The sequence below is a fragment of the Lutra lutra genome, chromosome 13, assembly GCF_902655055.1.
Source record: "Lutra lutra chromosome 13, mLutLut1.2, whole genome shotgun sequence".
NCBI classification, from domain to species: Eukaryota; Metazoa; Chordata; class Mammalia; order Carnivora; family Mustelidae; genus Lutra; species Lutra lutra.
In genome coordinates, this window is record NC_062290.1 from 12,128,334 (window position 1) to 12,149,173 (window position 20,840).

Genomic DNA, 20,840 nt, shown 5'->3' on the forward strand with positions numbered 1-20,840 from the left:
ATGGGAGGCATTTATGAGTTAAGAGTACTCATAGGCACTACTCTATTAATAATTAACTTTTGACCTTAGCCATTTGTCTAGACTTCAGTTTTTCTTTATTTTAAAGTTAAGGGGGTTGGAGTAGATAACTTCCAGAGACCAGATTTTTATAAATACAGATGTGTAGTTTTTTAATTGTTAAAAATCATTTCTTAAATCCTTATCTCTGTGTAATAGTCTGCTGGATTATACTCCAAACTTTGTACGACTGAATGGATTGGTTTGTAACCGTTTCCACCAATCTTCCCATTTATTTTTGGCATGAATAAGACAGACCTTATCCTTGAGTGGTATGCTTTTTAAAGAAGGTTGTGGAGCGCAGGGTTTCTTAGGTGACAGATTGCAGACCTTTGGGTTTCACTACATGCATTTAGGGGCTGCACAAGTTCTCAGCGAAAATACTTTTAATGTTGTATTTATAGTTAAATCTTAAGAGTCTCATGCTCTACCGACTGAGCTAGCCGGGCGCTTATAGTTAAATCTTAATAGGGAAATTTAATACTAGCATGCTCTGTACCGTCCATATACACTTTATAATAAGAACTGCTTTGTGATTTTTTTTTCTTACTGGTACCAAATATTTTAATTGATGCAATCTGATGAGCAGATAGCACTCCTACAAAAATGCCGTTGTTTTTCCTGTTTATGATGAAGCTAAAACAGAGAGGTTTAGTAACTTGGTCAGAGTCCAGCAACTTAGACGCTGATTGCATGACTGAGATAGGAACCTGGATGGTGTGTTAAAATGTGTCCTCTTAATCATTAAGCTGGACTTTCTAGTTACAAGGACAGACCTCCTTTGTCATCTTTCTGGGTCTCCATTTCATCATTTGTAAAATGGATATAATACATATCTCCTACACTTGCTCCTGAGTATTAAGAAAGAATTATAAATTGCTTAGCACGGTAGCATATGGTAATGCTTAATAAATGTTCACTGTTGTGATTCTAATTGCTGTCCTAACTGCTGTTAGTACTATCAAAAGGATAATTCTTTGCAAGGTGTGTTTCCACTTTTTTTTTTTTTTTTTAGAATTACTTACTTAGAGCCTGATTGAAGATCCAGTCTGGTATTTTTTAGGCCCAAGATCTCTCTTCAAATTTGTGCCCGTACATGTATTCAAACTAGACTAAATAGGTCTATTTTACCATGTAAATTGTATTTACTATGTGTATTCCTCTTTTTAAGAAAATGATAATTACATCCTCATTAATAACAGGATGGGTAATATTAGAATAGTTGTTAATATTTAATCTGCAACTCCAGAGAAGTCTCCAGAGGTAATAAGGAGATTTGGTAAATCCTGTGATTAAACTGGAGAACCTATTTTCCCGTTGGCTTTTTTGCCTCTACCGAGATGTTTAGGATAGAGGCTAAGTACACAGACTCTGGGGCCATATTATGTGGGTTTGTATCACCTTTTGGCTTTGTCATAACCTTTGTAAGAGGCTGTCTGGCACCTGGAATGCTTGTAAATGGTAACTAATAGTATTGTTACTTGTGGGAGGAAACAATGGAAACAATTTCCCAAATCTGGGAAAATGAGGAGAGTGGACAGAGAAAATAGTTACTGAAAGGATTTGAATGTGACAATAGTGACTTTGCTGAATCTGTGGTGTAACATGGGACTGTCATCACTGAGTGCACTTTGTCTTTTTTGCTCTAGGTTGGTTTTTTTGTGAAGAGAGGATGTTCCAAAGGAATGGTTGAAATTGAATTGTAAGTGTCAAAACTGCTGAAACCCCTTTTTCCTGTACGGTTTCTTTATGTTCTTGCTTTCGTGATGACTTTAGAAAATATAGCATTATGGCATAACTATGAGAAATAATATTTAAAGGATGTTTTATCCAGATAAGTTATTTTTTATGCATCTTTTAAAATCCAAATTGTAAGATTTTTCTTTCAGTAGATTTCCTAAGGAAATTACCTCTTTTGACAGCCATTTCTGATGCGTCAGAGTTAGTATTCAAGGTGAAACCAGTTAACCATCCTTAGTGTATGTACTCTCAGTCTTTAAAACACAGATAAGCTCATTGTTTAGTTGATTTTTAGTGAGTGTTGTTTTTTGGAGTGTTTATAGAAAGTCATGAACTTTTTGAGCTTAAGTAGCTTTTAAAGATCATCTGATAGCTTCATTATTTTTATAGCATATGGGGAAATGATCTTTTTACTCAAAAAGTGGGAGAATGCTTTATTTATGTAAAGAGAAATAGGCAAAAAAAAATAGGCACACATAGAAATAAGAGAAAACAAGATTATACTCAATTTATTAAAATGTAATGATAGTGTTTTACTGAAAGATACAAAACTAAGACCTGAATTAATGGAGAAGCATACTGTGTTCCTAGAAACATAAATATTCACTTTCAACATTTTCAATCCTTTCAAATTAACATATAAATTTGATACAGTTCCAACCAGAGTATCAGCAGGTAAGTGTACAAGTTGATTCTGAAGTACATTTGGGAGAAAAAATGTTCTGGAAAACCCAAGAAGATTTTGAAAAAGCAGAATAATGAATAAGATGTCTGTGTACCAGATGTTAAAGTGTATTATAAAGCTGTTGATAATAAGGTATTAGTACAGAAAATTAGAGAAACAGATTGAAAAATGCAGGGAGATCTAAATGTATATGAGAATTTATTATAAAGATGGCAGTTTAAGTGTAGGCTATAAATTACTGGAATTGAGGTGAACTAATTGGCTATTAATTTTTATAAACAAATTTAGAGCTTTATCAAACATCTGACTCATAGATCTAGAGGTGCTAAAGGCTGAGTGAAAAACTATGTAACTTTGAAAAAAATAGAAAAAAATGTATATTTTTTAAATCTTAGGAAAGGAAAAGGCTATTTCAAGCAGAATAGGATACCCAAAACCATAAAAAGGAAGATCGGAAATTTAGATTCTATACAAATCCAGTTGAAAATAATGGTACCACAGTTAAAAATGAATGATGGGAGAAAACATTTTCAGCACAAATAACATGTACGTGTCTTAAAATTACCAAAATACCAGTGTCTCATGCAAGTCAGTAAATATTACAAACAACTTACAGAATATAAGCAAAGAAATTTAACACTAAGTAAAATAAATGGCCAATAAGTATAAAAAGGATACAACTCATTAGTTAAAACTCATGAGTTTTGAGGGAAATCAAAATGAGAATTTTTTCCTTTGAGTTTAGAAAAATTTTTAAGTAAAATTTAGTAATATGAAGGTGTAGAGAAGTGAATCCTGTCATGCACGTGGGAACGTAAGCAGTACATCTTATTTGGCAGTAATAATAGATTTTAAATGATCTTCGATCCAGTTACTATTCTAGAGAATGTTTACTCATTTGGACAAAATTAGCTTTTTCCTAATTTTAATAGTGAAAACTTACAAACCCTTCAAAAGTGTACCATCTGATAAATGGCTGAACAAAATGTGATGTATTCATTAAAGAACATCTTACTCAGCTATAGAAAGGAACGAAGAAGCGCTGATAGATCTGACAACATGGGGGAACCCGGAGAGCATGCTTCGTGCAAGAAGCCAGACACCAGTACTGCCCGCTGTGTGATTCCATGTCTTCGGGAGGTCCAGAATAGGCAAATCCATAGAGACGAAATAGATTGCTTGGGAATGAGGGGAAGAGAGAGTGGGGAGTGACCGCTGAACAGGTTTGGGCTCCTTTTTGGGTTGGTGATGACATTTCGGAATTAGGTGGTGGTGTTGGTGGCAGAACCGTGTACATTTGTTAAAAACTGTTGTTGATACACCTACTCCTTCAGCTGTACACCTGAAAATGGTTAAAATGGTAAATTTTATGTTATGTACATTTTACCACAATAAAAAAGCATGGATTTATATATATAAAATGGATTATATGATAGGAGTTATATGTCATTTTTATAAAATTGCCAAAAATATTCCTGTGTTAGCCTTGGTGCTGTCCATAGCTCAGAGTGGTTTCTTAGATACTGCAACTGAAACAAACTGTGCCGGTATATTTATAAAATACAGAGGGAATATTAATATATATAAAATACAGAGGGAGTATTAATATGTACTTTTCAAAGTCCTTTATGGGTGGCTGCAGGTGTTAAGCACTTGTGATTTTTTGCTCTGAATCACCAAGGCCCAGTTGTTTTCTTGGTTATCTAAAGAGGTAGACTTTTTGGTACGTACGTAATAACTACTAGCTGTAATAATCTAACTGGTGAGCAAAACCAGAGTTCTGTTGCCAGAACTACAGGGGAGGTCTCCCTGTCCCCCAAACTCTTTTAGCTACATTGTGGTCACTTGTTGGGAATACAAACAATAAATGGCTCCTCCTTAGTTGAAATTGTTACTGCTATTGAACAATGTGTTAACTGGTCATACACTCTTTGAATGGAGCAGTGGATGGAATAATGTCTAGCATACATATATGCGGTCATTTTCAAGTATTTGAAAATGAGGGAGGGGCAGATAAATACATAGGTAAAATACATATGACATTGGATGGTGATTAGTGTTAGGTAGAAGACTGAGCAGAAAAGGAGGATAGGGAGGGAGTGCCAGAGTGAAGTTTACAGCATTAAATCGGGTGATCAAGAAAGTTCCCACTCAGAAGAAAGTACCTGAGCAAAGACTTGAAGGAGATAAGGCGTTGAGTATGTAGATACTTGGGGAAACAGCATGTCAGCATCTGCAGATACTAAGAAAGACTGAAGTGGTACCCACTTCACTTTGCCTTGAACTGAACAAGAGGATAGTGAGAGATAAGATCTGAGAATATCAAGGAGCCAGTTCATAGGGCCTTGTAAGCCAGTGTAAGGACTTTGCGTTTATTTTGAGTAAGCTGTGAACCCACCAGGATTTGAGCAGAGAAGTGGCATGACCTAGGTGTCCTCTGTAGTAGTCTTAGCCTCCTTGGTTTTTTTTTTTTTTTTTTTGATTTGAAAAAATTGATTTGTCTGTTTCCTCAGTCTTTGTCAGTGAATTGATTTCTGGCTTGTGGTTTTCGTCTTACATCATGGTTTTCTGTTTCATTATTTTCTATACCAATTCTGGAAACTTTTGTTTTTTGTTTTCTTCTTAATTTCTTGATATGGATTTTTTTACACAAATTTTTAGTCTTGTTTTCCTCCGTATAATCATCTAAGGCAAAAAAATTTCCCTCTCAATATTGCTTGAGCTCTTTGTCCCAAATTTTGGTATGTAACATTTTCCTATTTTTCAGTTCTGTTCATTTTCTTTGAGTTCATAATTAGAAGTTGTTTCAAATTCTGACGTAGTAATTTTCTTGTTATTTTAGTGTTGATTTCCACTTTGATAGTAGTTCTGTGGTAAAAAAAAAATACATATATTATAAAAATAGAAAATTACATGTTATATTTGTTACTGTATATATTCTATATTACATGTTACTGTATGGTCTGATTTATAGTAATATAGTATATGGGCCAATATATAGTAATATGTATAATATATAGTAATACTATATATAGCATATATAATGAATAATAATACATAGTAAAATTATATATTGCTGTATTATACGTATAGTGTATATTGTATGTCTTATATATACATATATATAACCTTATAGTAATACATAGTGTAATATATAGTAATATATGTAATTATATGGTCATATACCAACCCTTGGAAATTTGTTAAGGCATCCTTTCTGTAGTGAGCTTACATAATTGTTACCCACTGGGTTGAAAGAATGAGTTGAGTATTCTGCTCTTGTTATGTGCAGTGTTCTCTGTCCATTAGTGCAAGCTGATTAATTATATTGTTAAAGCTTGTATATTTTTGCTGATTTCAGTCATCAGATCGATTCTTTAATTACTGAGAAAGGTGTATTACATTTTCCCTCTATGTAGATGTATCAGTTAACCTTGTCCTATCAATTTTTGCTTTAGCTTCAGGATACAGCTAAGATTCAGATTGTTCTATCTTCCTAGGGGAGTTGAACTTTCTGTTATGTACTGACTTTATCTTTGGATGCATTTCCCTTAGAATATGTTTTAATTTGCCACTAGTGTAGTTGGCGGCTTTTTTTTTTTTTTTGTAAAGATTTTATTTATTTATTTGATAGACAGAGATCACAAGTAGAGAGGCAGGCAGGGAGAGAGGAGGAAGCAGGCTCCCCGCCGAGCAGAGAGCCCAATGTGGGGCTCGATCCCAGGACCCTGAGATCATGACCAGAGCTGAAGGCAGAGGCTTTAACCCACTGAGCCACCCAGGTGCCCTGGCAGCTTTCTTTTTTAAGTGTTTTCCAAATTATCTTTTTTTATTCATTAATTTCAAGTTTTTAATACCTTTTGTATCTCGTTTCAACATGTATAGTTGGGTGGTGTTTACATAGCCTTTTTTATTTTTTTTTTTTTTTTAAAGATTTTATTTATTTATTTGACAGAGAGAAATCACAAGTAGGCAGAGAGGCAGGCAGAGAGAGAGGAGGAAGCAGGCTCCCTGCTGAGCAGAGAGCCCAATGTGGGGCTCGATCCCAGGACTCTGGGATCATGACCTGAGCCGAAGGCAGCGGCTTAACCCACTGAGCCACCCAGGCGCCCCCTTTTTTTTTTTTTTTAAAGATTTTATTAATTTATTTGACAGAGACACTGTGAGAGAGGGAATTCAAGCAGAGGGAGTGGGAGAGGGAGAAGCAGGCTTCCCGCAGAGCAGGGAGCCTGATACTGGGCTTGATCCCAAGATGCTGGGATCACGACCTGAGTCGAAGGCAGGGGCTTAACCCACTGAGCCACCCGGGCACCCCTACATAGCCTTTTAAATAGTGTATATCCATTACATTTATTGGTTTATATGTTGGGACTTATTTTTACTGCCTTATTTTGTGCTTTTTATTTGTTATATTTTTCAGTATTTCTTTTCTCTCTTGACTTTGTTCGGATTTTTGTGTAATTTTTCCTTACTGTTTTGGAAATCATTCATTCTTGTATTAGCAGTTGTTAGAATTTTTAACACATATACTTGAATGTGAGTCTAGACCAAAATGTCTGTATCTTCCTATTGAATAAAGACCTTAGAGTTTTTATTTGAATACCTTGTCTGAACTATTTTAATTTTGTCTTGTCTTTTAAACTCTTTTAGACATAATAACTACAATCAATTTCTGTTGTCAGTGTTTGTTTAGAATTGTCTCATGTGTCTTTGGTTTGTCTTTTATTTTTTCTTGCATTTTTGTTCGTTCCTTTGAGATCACTTTCTTTCCACCAGAGGGTATTTTTAAAAGTTTTCTTTAATGAGGATCTTCTAGTGGAGTGTTCATTTTTTGTCTGAAAATGATGTTCTTTTACTCTAAGTCTTTTTTTTAAATTTTTTAAATTTTTTTATTAACATATAATGTATTATTAGTCCCAGGGCTACAGGTCTGTGAATTGCCAGGTTTACACACTTCACAGCACTCACCAAGCACATACCTTCCCCATTGTCCATAACCCAACCACCCTTCCCTACCCCCTTTCCCCCGGCAGCCCTCAGTTTGTTTTGTGAGATTAAGAGTCTCTTATGGTTTGTCTCCTGCCCGATCCCATCTTGTTTCATTTTTTCCTTCCCTACCCCCCAGATCCCCCACTTGCCTCTCAACTTCCTCATATCAGGGAGATCATATGATAGTTGTCTTTCTCTGATTGACTTATTTCGCTCAGCATAATACCCTCTAGTTCCATCCATGTTGTCGCAAATGGCAAGATTTCTTTTGATGGCTTCATAGTATTCCATTGTGTACACACACACACACACACACACACACACACCCACACCCACATCATCTTTATCCATTCATCTGTTGATGGACATCTAGGTTCTTTTCATAGTTTGGCTATTGTGGATATTGCTGCTATGAACATTCAGGTGCACGTGCCCCTTCAGATCACTACATTTGTATCTTTAGGGTAAATACCCATTAGTGCGATTGCTGGGCCATAAGGTAGCTCTATTTTCAACTTTTTGAGGAACCTCCATGCTGTTTTCCATAGTGGCTGCACCAGCTTGTGTTCCCACCAACAGTGTAGGAGGGTTCCCCTTTCTCCATATCCTCGCCAGCATCTGTTGTTTCCTGACTTGCTAATTTTAGCCATTCTGACTGGCGTGAGGTGGTATCTCTTTGTGGTTTTGATTTGTATCTCCCTGATGCCAAGTGATATGGAGCACTTTTTCATGTGTCTGTTGGCCATCTGAATGTCTTCTTTGCAGAAATGTCTGTCCATGACCTCTGCCCATTTCTTGATTGGATTATTTGTTCTTTGGGTGTTGAGTTTGATAAGTTCTTATAGATTTTGGATACTAGTCCTTTATCTGATATGTCATTTGCAAATATCTTCTCCCATTCTGTCAGTTGTCTTTTGGTTTTGTTGACTGTTTCCTTTGCTGTGCAAAAGCTTTTGATCTTGATGAAGTCCCAATAGTTCATTTTTGCCCTTGCTTCCCTTGCCTTTGGTGATGTTTCTAGGAAGAAGTTGCTGCGGCTGAGGTCGAAGAGGTTGCTGCCTGTGTTCTCCTCAAGGATTTTGATGGATTCCTTTCTCACATTGAGGTCTTTCATCAGTTTGGAGGCTATATTTGTGTATGGTGTAAGGAAATGGTCCAATTTCATTCTTCTGCATGTGGCTGTCCAATTTTCCCAACACCATTTGTTGAAGAGGCTGTCTTTTTTCCATTGGACATTCTTTCCTGCTTTGTTGAAGATGAGTTGACCATAGAGTCGAGGGTCTATTTCTGGGCTCTCTATTCTGTTCCATTGATCTATGTGTCTGTTTTTGTGCCAGTACCATACTGTCTTGATGATGACAGCTTTGTAATAGAGCTTGAAGTCTGGAATTGTGATGCCACCAACGATGGCTTTCTTTTTCAACATTCCTCTGGTTATTCGAGGTCTTTTCTGGTTCTATATAAATTTTAGGATTATTTGTTCCATTTCTGTGAAAAAAATGGATGGTATTTTGATAGGTATTGCATTAAATGTATAGATTGCTTTAGGTAGAATAGACATTTTCACAATATTTGTTCTTAAATCCAGGAGCATGGAACATTTTTCTGTTTCTTTGTGTCTTCCTCAGTTTCTTTCATGAGTACTTTATAGTTTTCTGAGTACAGATTCTTTGCCTCTTTGGTTAGGTTTATTCCTAGGTATCTTATGGTTTTGGTGGAATTGTGAATGGGATTGACTCCTTAATTTCTCTTTCTTCTGTCTTATTGTTGGTGTATAGAAATGCAACTGATTTCTGTGCATTGATTTTATATCTTGACACTTTATTGAATTCCTGTATGAGTTCTAGCAGTTGTGGAGTGGAGACTTTTGGGTTTTCCACATAAAGTATCATATCATCTGCAAAGAGTGAGAGTTTGACTACTTCTTTGCCTATTTGGATGCCTTTAATTTCTTTTGGTTGTCTGATTGCTGAGGCTAGGACTTTTAATACTATGTTGAATAGCAGTGGCAATAATGGACATCCCTGCCGTGTTCCTGAACTTAGCGGAAAAGCTTTCAGTTTTTTTCCATTGAGAATGATATTCGCTGTGGGTTTTTCATAGATGGTTTTAATGATATTGAGGTATGTACCCTCAACCCCTACACTTTGGAGTTTTGCTCAAGAAAGGATGCTGTACTTTGTCAAATGCTTTTTCAGCATCTCTTGAGAGTATCATATGTTTCTTGTTTTTTCTTTTATTAATGTGTTGTATCACATTGATTGATTCATGGATGTTGAACCAACCTTGCAGCCCTGGAATAAATCCCACTTAGTCATGGTGAATAATCCTTTTAATGTACTGTTGGATCCTATTGGCTAGTATTTTGGTGAGAATTTTCGCATCTGTGTTCATCAAGGATATTGGTCTGTAATTCTCTTTTTTGATGGGATCTTTGTCTGGTTTTGGGATCAAGGTAATGCTGGCCTCATAGAATGAGCTTGGAAGTTTTCCTTCCATTTCTGTTTTTTTGGAACAGTTTCAGGAGAATAGGAATTAATTCTTCTTTAAATGCTTGGTAGAATTCCCCAGGGAAGCTGTCTGGCCTTGGGCTCTCATTTGTTGGGAGATTTTTGATGACTGGTTATGGGTCTGTTCAGGTTTTCTATTTCATCCTGGTTCAGTTGTGGTACTTCATATATCTCTAGGAATGCATCCATTTCTTCCAGATTGTTAAGTTTGCTGGTGTATAGTTGCTCATAATATGTTCTTATAAGTTGGTTGTGATCTCTCCTCTTTCATTTATGATTTTATTTATTTGGGTCCTTTCTCTTTTCTTTTTGATAAGTCTGGCCAGGGGTTTATGAATTTTCTTAATTCTTTCAAAGAACTAGCTCCTGGTTTCGTTGATTTGTTCTGTTGTTTTTTGGTTTCTATTTCATTGATTTCGGCTCTGATCTTGATTATTTCTCTTCTCCTGCTGGGTTTAGGCTTTGTTTATTGTTCTTTCTCCAGCTCCTTTAGGTATAGGATTAGGTTGTGTACTTGAGACCTTTCTTGTTTCTTGAGAAAGGCTTGTATTTCTGTTTTCCTCTCAGAACTGCCTTTGCTGTGTCCCATGGATTTTGAGCAGTTGTGCTTTCATTATCATTTGTTTCCATGAATTTTTTTTCAATTCTTCTTTAATTTCCTGGTTGATCTATTCATTCTTTAGTAGGATGTGCTTTAGTTTGCATGTATTTGGGTTCTTTCCAGCTTTCCTCTTGTGATTGAGTTTTAGCTTCAGAGCATTGTGGTCTGAAAATATGCAGGGAATGATCCCAATCTTTTGGTACCAGTTGAGACCTGATTTGTGACCCAGGATGTGATCTATTCTGGAGAATGTTCCATGTGCACTAGAGAAGAATGTGTATTCTGTTGCTTTGGGATGGAATGTTCTGAATATATCTGTGATGTCCATCTGGTCCAGTGTGTCTTTTAAGGCCTTTATTTCCTTGTTGATCTTTTGCTTGGATGATCTGTCCATTTCAGTGAGTGGGTGTTAAAGTCCCCTATTATTGTATTATTATTGATGTGTTTCTTTGATTTTGTTATTAATTGGTTTGTATAGTTGGCTGCTCCCATGTTAGGAGCATAGATATTTAAAATTGTTAGATCTTCTTGCTGGACAGACCCTTTGAGTATGGTAGAGTGTCCTTCCTCATCTCTTACGAAAGTCTTTGGCTTAAAATCTAATTGATCTGATCTGATATAAGGATTGCCACCCCAGCTTTCTTTTGATGTCCATTGGCATGGTGAATTGTTTTCCACCCCCTCACTTTAAATCTGGAGGTGTCTTTCGGTCTAAAATCAGTTTCTTGTAGACAGCATATTGATGTCTTTTTTTTTTTAAATCAATCTGATACCCTGTGTCTTTTGATTGGGGCATTTAGCCCATTTACATTCAGGGTAATTATTGCGAGATAATGAATTTAGTGCCAGTGTATTGCCTGTAAGGTGACTGTTACTGTATATTGTCTCTGTTCCTTTCTGGCCTATTACTTTTAGGCTCTCTTTGGCTGGAGGACTCCTTTCAGTATTTCCTGTAGAGCTGGTTTGGTGTTTACAAATTCTTTTAGTTTTTGTTTGTCCTGGAAGCTTTTTATCTCTCCTTCTATTTTCAGTGATAGCCTAGCTGGATATAGTATTCTTGACTGCATGTTTTTCTCAGTTAGTGCTCTGAATATATCATGCCAGTCCTTTCTGGCCTGCCAGGTCTCTGTGGATAAGTCTGCTGCCAATCTAATATTTTTATTATTAGTATGTTACAGACTTCTTGTCCCGGGCTGCTTTCAGGATTTTCTCTTTGTCGCTAAGACTCGTAAGTTTTACTATTAGATGACAAGGTGTGGACCTATTCTTACTGATTTTGAGGGGGGTTCTCTGTGCCTCCTGGATTCTGATGTTTGTTCCCTTTGCCACATTAGGGAAATTCTCTACAATAATTCGCTCCAGTATACCTTCTGTTCCCCTCTCTCTTTCTTTTTCTTTTGGAATCCCAATTATTCTATTATTGTTTCATCTTACGGTATCATTTATCTCTCAAATTCTCCCCTCATTGTCCAGTAGTTGTTTGTCTCTCTTTTGCTCAGCTTCTTTATTCTCTGTCATTTGGTCTTCTGTATTACTAATTCTCTCTCCTGCCTCATTTATCCTAGCAGTAAGAGCCTCCATTTTTTATTATACCTCATTAATAGCTTTTTTGACTTCAGCTTGGTTAGAATTTAGTTCTTTTATTTCTCCAGAAAGTGCTTTTATATCTCCAGACAGGATTTCTCTAATATCTTCCATGCATTTTTTGAGCCCAGCTAGCTCCTTGAGAATCCTCATTCTGAACTCTAGATCTGACATATTACCAACGTCTGTATTGATTAGGTCCCTAGCCTTTGGTACGGCCTCTTGTTCTTTTTTTTTTGTGGTGAGTTTTTCTGCCTTGTTATTTTACCCAGATAAGAATATATGAATGAGAGAATAAAATACTAAAAGGGTGGCAAAGACCCCCGAAAAATGTGCATTAACCAAATCAGAAGAGACCTCAAATTGTGGGGAGAAGGGCTAAAAAGAAGTTTAAAAAAAATAATTTAAAAAAGAAAATATATGTATTTGACTGGTGAATAGAACAGAGCCACCCACTTGATTTTGGGAGTATTTTGGAAGATTTTAGAAGAAACTACCTCCTAAAATTTTTAAGAAAGAAAATACATACACACACACACACAAATAAGGGTAAACATGGTGAAGGGATGGAATATGACTGTAAAGATGAAAATTAAAAAAAAAAATTCTAAAAGAGTTGATAAGTTGGTTGGGAAAAGAAAGAAAAAAAAGTGGAGAGAATTTGCTCGGGCTGGAGATTAGAACAAACCCTTTGCTAGATTTAGGGTATATTTTGATCTATTAGAAGAAGTTGTATCCCAAAATTTTGTAGAAGGAAAAAACCCTTTCAGAAAGCGGTCCATTTTCCATTTCTAGAATTGCTGCTCTTCTTCTCTTCGATCTCCTGTTGGATTTTTAGGTGCTTGGAATGGTTTAATAACGATCTAGCTAATCTCCTGCTACCTGATGTCATCTCAGCCTGCTCTTCCTCCCCCATCTTGACCTACCCATTCTAAGTCTTGAAAGGTGTATTTGGTAGATATAAATTCTACATTGATAGGTCTTTTCTTAACACATGTGAAGTATAATTCCACAGTCTTCAGATGTGAATATAATCCTAGTTTCTTTGGCATTAATTCTCTTTATCTCAAGTGCCTTTTTTTTTGGGGGGGGGTCATTGGTGTCATGTGGCTCAAGTGTCTTTTGAAATCCTGTTTTTGGTGTTTTATAGTTTCACATCATATATTTAGATGTGGATTTATTTTTTTTATTTATTTGCTTGGGATTTAATGAGCTTCTTAAATTTATGGTTTGGAAAATTCTTATCTATTATCTCTTCCTATATTGCCACTGACCTTTTGTGTCTCCTTCCCTTTTAGAACTCCTATTAGATGTTAGGTTCTCTTACTCAGTCATCTGTGTCTCTTAACATTCTCCATATTTTTCATCTTTTTATGTCTTTGTGCTGCATTCTAGATCCATTTCCCTTTAGTTCTTCTTTTGATATAAGTAAATACTTTCAATCTTCTAATTCTTGAAATATAGTGGATTTCCTTATTCTGTATTTGCCCATTAATTCAGTATGACTCTACTTTGTTATTTCTGCTAGTTCTTACTCTTGGTTTTGTTTTCATGTATGTGTGTTTCCAGTAAGCTGCCCCTTTCTCTTTGAACTTGGTGTTAATTTTTTGAGGGTAAAGGTAGATTTCTGCTGAGGGAATTTTCACTAACTTATACAACAGACCACTGGGTACTTTCAATATACACAATTCTCAGTTTGTGCATTTTGGAACCCTAGGTATGTCATGTAACTTAAGTATACTAATATATCTGGGACTGGGTTGATGTTATTAACTGTCCTCAGGAGAAATTGTGGGTTGTTGTTTTTTTGTTGTTTTTTTTTTTTGTTTTTTTTGCAGTTTAAGCCGTAGTTTGAGACAGGCAGTTTACCTCACTGTCGGTGGTGGTGGTGATGGTGATTATGGAGTAGTTCTAGTTTACCCTTACATTGAGGGTATAGTCTTTTGGGGATGGTTTTTATTAGACTCTCTACCTTGGGTAGTTTGGGGCCTTCATAGCTCCTCTCCTAGGAGATTATGAAAATGAATGTGTAAGGTTATTTGGTGGAACAGATACTCCCAAAGTAAAAGCCAGTTTTCATTTTTCAACTTCTGGATCTCCACCTGCCCTGGGATTTAGGCCAGATTTACTTGCTTTCATGCAAACTCATAAATGCATTTGTGAACATATTTTAATATTTCATTATTTGTAGTTCAGAACAAGAAGACCAACAGAGTACTTCGTTAGTCATTCTGCTGGAAATGAAAATTTAAAATTACTTTCTTTTAAAGTTCTAATATCAATGTTTGGAGTGTTCTGATTACAGTATAGTCTATATACACGACATTTACAGAGTATCATTGTCATTTAGCCATTGAATACCAATAATTTATCTTTCTACCACATGCTGCTGATTCCCAGTGAAGAAGATGGATGGGAGGTGTGGAGCAGTAGTACTTCTAAAAGCAAGAAATAAGTAAATACCCTTCTTTCAGATTCTGTATTGCTTAATGTTCCTTTAAGAGGGTGTATGATATAGTCCCCTCTGAATTCAGAGTGGAGTACATGACAAGGAAGGCATGGGCTACCTGTATGACCAGGCTGGTTTTGATGTCTGGAACTGCTTATGCAAAAATCGGTTTTCATTCATTTATCTTCCAGTAGAGGAAGTTACAGCACTTAATTTTGTATGGTTGAATATACCAACCCATTTTGAATTGCAGTCAACGCATGTGATTGGAGAATAATAATTAAAGGATAAATAACTCCAGATATGTAAATCCTCTATCAATGTTTGGAAAATTAGTGTTGGCTTTGTTTTATTTTAATAGTTTAAATAATTGTGATGTTGAAAAAGTGGTAACTTACCTGTGATCAATTATGTATTATTACCAATAAATTATCAAGTTTTCCTTCTTTGGAGGGGCCAAAATTTCAAAAGGAATAAAAGTTATAATAATCCTGTCTGGCAACCTTTTTTGCAAGAGAATTTTGGAAATTATATTTCTAAAACAATATATGTATTTTGAACATAAAGATTTTTAAAATTATTTTTAACTAGGTTCAGAACTTCAGGAAATCTTGTAATTACCCGTGAGATTGACGTGGCAAAAAATCAGTCGTCTTGGTTCATCAACAAAAAATCTACAACCCAGAAAGTAGTGGAAGAGCAAGTTGCAGCCTTAAACATTCAAGTGGGCAATCTTTGCCAATTTCTACCTCAGGTATGAGAGAATTAAGTGTACACATGGTAGAATTTGTGTCCTTTTCATGCCATAGCAGAATCTAAATACTTTCCAAAAAATATTGTAATAGAGGCTATTTAAAGTAAGCCTCATAACTAATACTTTCTAACAGTTCTTTGTAAAAGGTGGCATTTCGTCTCATCTTATTGAAGTAATTTGGAAGATTTCAATTAATAAAAAGCTGAAAGTCTAAACTACAGAATATGGTAAAGGAAATAAAGTATTGTTTTTAAGTACAGTAACTTGCGTGGCCATGTGCTACAGTTTGTAGGCACTTAAAATTTTGGTAATAAACGACTTCTTAATCATGTTTTTACATAAAATATGTGATATTCTAAAACAAATCTATAGATGTGCATTCTAAAACTTTGTTATATTTTAAGTTTTAGTAAAAATACCCTGAAAATGCACATAAAACGTTAAATTTCTTTGAGTGCTGTGTAGTGACTGAATTATAGTTCATTTTTTCAATTCAGAAACGACTTGATTACATATGTCCAAATTAAATAAAAATTTAAAATTTGAAAGCATTGTTAGCTGATGTCCAATATGTCCAGAAGTAGTTGTTATAAATTTCCTTTTTCTTCTAACATTCCAGTTGATGTGTGGTAGATAATGGTTTCAGTCCAGGGAACTCTTTTTATCCCCAAGCTATTTATTATATGTATATAAACACTTTACCCTAGAAATATTGACCTAGAAAATTTTAAATGGTTCTTAGATGACAATTCATACCCTTTATCATTTTAAGAAATAATATATGAAGGACAGAGTTTGTATATATTGCACATCTTAAACCGTTTTTTTTTTTAATGCATTTCATTTTAAGAAGCATGATCACTGAGTAAAATATGTTTTGAAGATATTTATGAATAGTAATAGTTGCAGAGTGCCTGGGTGGCACATTCAGTTACGTGTCTGACTCTTGGTTTCTGCTCAGGTCATGTTGTCAGGGTCGTAAGGTCGAGCCCTATGTTGGACTCTTTGCTGAGTTCAGAGTCTGCTTAAGTTTCTCTGTCCCTCTCCCATTCTAACAAATTAAGTCTTTTTCAAAAGTGATAATAGTTGCTAATATTTAAGTTTTATGCTCTAGGATAAAGTTGGAGAATTTGCTAAACTGAGTAAAATTGAACTCCTTGAAGCTACTGAGAAGTCTATTGGTCCTCCAGAAATGCACAGATACCATTGTGAACTCAAAAACTTCAGGGAGAAAGAAAAACAACTAGAGGTATTTATAAACAGACAACTCATTTTTATTGTCCCTGACTGATTTCCATCTTTCACAATGTGGTAGGGTGAATAGTAGCTCTGATTCATCAAATGGCTTCATATATTTGTGGGTTTTTCCACCTAGGATTGTACTGCTGACATACATTAAGTCATAGAAAGTGAGAATTGGAGTTGGAAAAAGTTTGAAAAATTTGACTACCATTTCATCAAATACATGTTATTAATTGAACTTCTAAGGAACCAATAATGGTATTTGAAAGTATTTATTTCTCTCAGGAAGTTTCGGTATTATTCTTTTACTCATTCAGTATTTCTTACAACACCTGCCATATGCCAGGATGGTACAAGGCTTTGTGTAATATAGCAATGAACCTGTAGCTTTTGATGTAGTGTCTCTGTTGAACCTCTTCTCATATTTTTTGAGTTGCAGGAGGGTAGACTTTGTAGTGAGCTCTGTGTTCAGTTGCAGTGTTGTTTTTATGTTCACCTTAAACACATAAATTAAAATATCCTTTTATAGCCTATCATTTGAAGAGGTGTTTTGTTTAATGAATCATTTTCCATGTCCCAACCACTAAAATAAATTCAGTAAATATTCATATCTTATAAACAGATGCTCTCTCTTCAATTGTAACTGTCCATACTTAATAATATGCAAATTATTATAATTTATTATACTTTTTCAGAGTCCGTGACCAAAGGAGTAGTAATTATTTTATGCTTCTTCCGATACTCTGTCCGTCTTTGTACCCTTGCCCCCCGGAACAGTCTGATTCAGTAGTCCCCCATTATTCACGCTTGTAGTTACCTGCCATTTCAATTACCCGTGGTCACCTGTGGTCCAGAAGCAGATGATCTTCCTGACATACGGTCACAAGGTCAACAGTAGTCTGACGTTATGTCACAGTGCCTCACTTCATGTCATCACATGGCATTTATCAATCTCAAATCATCACAAGAAGGGTGACAATAGTATGATAATATATTCTGAGAGAGAAGCCACATTCATTAACTTTTATGACTGCTTATTGTTACTCTGTTTTCTTGTTATTAGTCTCTTACTGTGTCTGACATGTAAATTAAGCTTTATCATAGGCATGCATGTACAGGAAAAAGCAGTATATATGGGTTTGGTACTGTCTGCGGTTTCAGGCATCCTCTAGTGGTTTGGGACTCTATTCCCCTCAAATAAGGGGAGGGACTCCTGTACACCATCAGAAACACTGTCTGAAATTAGTACCATCCCCTGAAGGAATGTAGCCACTTACCCTATTAGGTTTTGAGTACATCTTTGCATTTGTTAACTCACAGTCTAAAGGGCAAATTTTAGCTTCCTTCATCTCATTTCTAAGTCCTAAGTCATGGGTATTCATAACATGCTAATTGTAATAATACTAGTTTTCATTTGTATATCACATTATAGCTTTGGTTGACCTTGCACTTAGAGTGTGTTGCTTCTACCCTTGAGGTGAGTGGGGCAGATAGGTGTCTTTTCTTCAGGCAGGAAGAGGCCAGGCTTAGAGATGTGGTGGGGCTTCCCCACAGTCACACAACTAATAAATTGCAGGGCCTAGACCAGAGCTCAGTTATGCATGTTAGTTGTACACAGTTCTTAAGAACGCCCGTGAAATTCTTTATTGTGAAATTTTGGTAGCATTGTTCATTTTCATCATTAAAGAATCTGACCTGTTGTCTTTTCAGTTAAACTAATTGTTAAATATTTGTTTTAGACCTCGTGCAAAGAGAAAACGGAGTATCTAGAGAAAATGATTCAGAGGAATGAAAGATATAAACAAGATGTGGAGAGGTTCTATGAACGTAAGCGACATTTAGATTTGATTGAGATGCTTGAAGCTAAAAGGCCGTGGGTGGTAAGTCTTAATTATTAGAGGAAAAAATAGTGATGCTTTAACTAGTAGAAAAGCTATAAAGAAGGTACTGATTGCTCTGTATTCAAATTAGGTGCTTTTGTTCATTTTTGCTTTATATATCATAATACATTTGGTATTATTGGTGGTATTATGATATAGGTGTGTACTGTTACTATTATTGTGTAACAAATAACAGTTGATAGTGCTCTTAATTCTTCCAGATTTGAATCCTCAACAGTTTGTTTTAGAAGATCTTAATTTGAGCTAAAAATGTTTACACAAAAAAATCTTTGAGTGTCCTCAGTCACAGAGAATTTACTTGGTGTGTACCACTAATAAGTTCAAGTGCAGATGCAGCTGCGGGCTATGGACTAGAATTCTCTACTCCGGCTTCCTGAGTTTATTGGGGCTACTGTTCCTTTTAATCACTGTGCGGTGTATAGTTATTATTTATGACCACAGTTTGGGCTAAAGAGTCCATTTCCTCAGTGCATTTCTTTTTGACGGGCGGAACAAAATAAGAAAGTTTTATAATGTTTGTTCCAGGGTTAGAATGGAGGTAATTGTTACTAAAATGGAAAAACATGTGGCTGTATTTGTGGCCTTTCTCTGCCACCCCCTCACCCTACCCTGTCCCATAATTCCATTATTCTTAAACTTTTTGCTTCACCGCTTGTTTTGACTACATTTTCCTATGCCCATTATTACTTTTTTTTTTTTTAAATTTTACTTTTTATAAACATATATTTTTATCCCCAGGGGTACAGGTCTGCGAATCGCCAGGTTTACACACTTCACAGCACTCACCATAGCACATACCCTCCCCAATATCCAGACCCCACCCCACCCCCAACCCCCCTCCCCCCATCAACCCTCAGTTTGTTTTGTGAGATTCAGAGTCACTTATGGTTTGTCTCCCTCCCAATCCCATCTTGTTACATTTATTCTTCTCCTACCCCCTTAACCCCCCATGTTGCATCTCCTCTCCCTCATATCAGGGAGATCATATGATAGTTGTCTTTCTCCGATTGACTTATTTCGCTAAGCATGATACCCTCTAGTTCATCCACATTGTCGCAAATGGCAAGATTTCATTTCTTTTGATGGATGCATAGTATTCCATTGTGTATATATACCACATCTTCTTTATCCATTCGTCTGTTGATGGACATCTAGGTTCTTTCCATAGTTTGGCTATTGTAGACATTGCTGCTATAAACATTCGGGTGCACGTGCCCCTTCGGATCACTACGTTTGTATCTTTAGGGTAAATACCCAGCAGTGCAATTGCTGGGTCATAGGGTAGTTCTACTTTCAACATTTTGAGGAACCTCCATGCTGTTTTCCAGAGTGGTCGCACCAGCTTGCATTCCCACCAACAGTGTAGGAGGGTTCCCCTTTCTCCGCACCCTCCCCAGCATCTGTCATTTCCTGACTTAATTTTAGCCATTCTGACTGGTGTGAGGTGATACTCATTGTGGTTTTGACTTGTATTTCCCTGATGCCAAGTGATAGGGAGCACTTTTTCATGTGTCTGTTGGCCATCTGGATGTCTTCTTTGCAGAAATGTCTGTTCATGTCCTCTGCCCATTTTTTGATTGGATTATTTGTTCTTTGGGTGTTGAGTTTGCTAAGTTCTTTATAGATTTTGGACACTAGCCCTTTATCTGATATGTCATTTGCAAATATCTTCTCCCATTCTGTCAGTTGTCTTTTGGTTTTGTTCACTGTTTCCTTTGCTGTGCAAAAGCTTTTGATCTTGATAAAATCCCAATAGTTCATTTTTGCCCTTGCTTCCCTTGCCTTTGGCGACATTCCTAGGAAGATGTTGCTGCGGCTGAGGTCAAAGAGGTTGCTGCCTGTGTTTTCCTCAAGGATTTTGATGCATTCCTTTCTCACATTGAGATCCTTCATCCATTTTGAGTCTATTTTCGTGTGTGGTGTAAGGAAATGCTCCAATTTCATTTTTCTGCATGTGGCTGTCCAATTTTCCCAACACCATTTATTGAAGAGGCTGTCTTTTTTCCATTGGACATTCTTTCATGCTTTGTCGAAGATGAGTTGACCATAGAGTCGAGGGTCTATTTCTGGGCTCTCTATTCTGTTCCATTGATCTATGTGTCTGTTTTTGTGCCAGTACCATGCTGTCTTGATGATGACAGCTTTGTAATAGAGCTTGAAGTCCGGAATTGTGATGCCACCAGGTTTGGCTTTGTTTTTCAATATTCCTTTGGCTATTTGAGGTCTTTTCTGGTTCCATATAAATTTTAGGATTATTTGTTCCATTTCTTTGAAAAAAATGGAGGGTACTTTGATAGGAATTGCATTAAATGTGTAGATTGATTTAGG

General features: G+C 36.1%; 1 protein-coding gene across 2 annotated transcripts in view; it reads left to right on the forward strand.

Annotated features, from left to right (window-relative positions):
• The window catches only part of SMC5 (structural maintenance of chromosomes 5), a 103,983-nt gene that overhangs the window by 10,940 nt on the left and 72,203 nt on the right, over window positions 1-20,840 (forward strand). For both annotated transcript variants that reach the window (XM_047699327.1, XM_047699328.1), the window contains exons 3-6: window positions 1,707-1,759; window positions 15,207-15,369; window positions 16,484-16,618; window positions 18,351-18,491. In XM_047699327.1, the coding sequence (XP_047555283.1) occupies window positions 1,707-1,759; window positions 15,207-15,369; window positions 16,484-16,618; window positions 18,351-18,491 (492 nt within the window). The remainder of the gene's footprint in view (window positions 1-1,706; window positions 1,760-15,206; window positions 15,370-16,483; window positions 16,619-18,350; window positions 18,492-20,840) is intronic.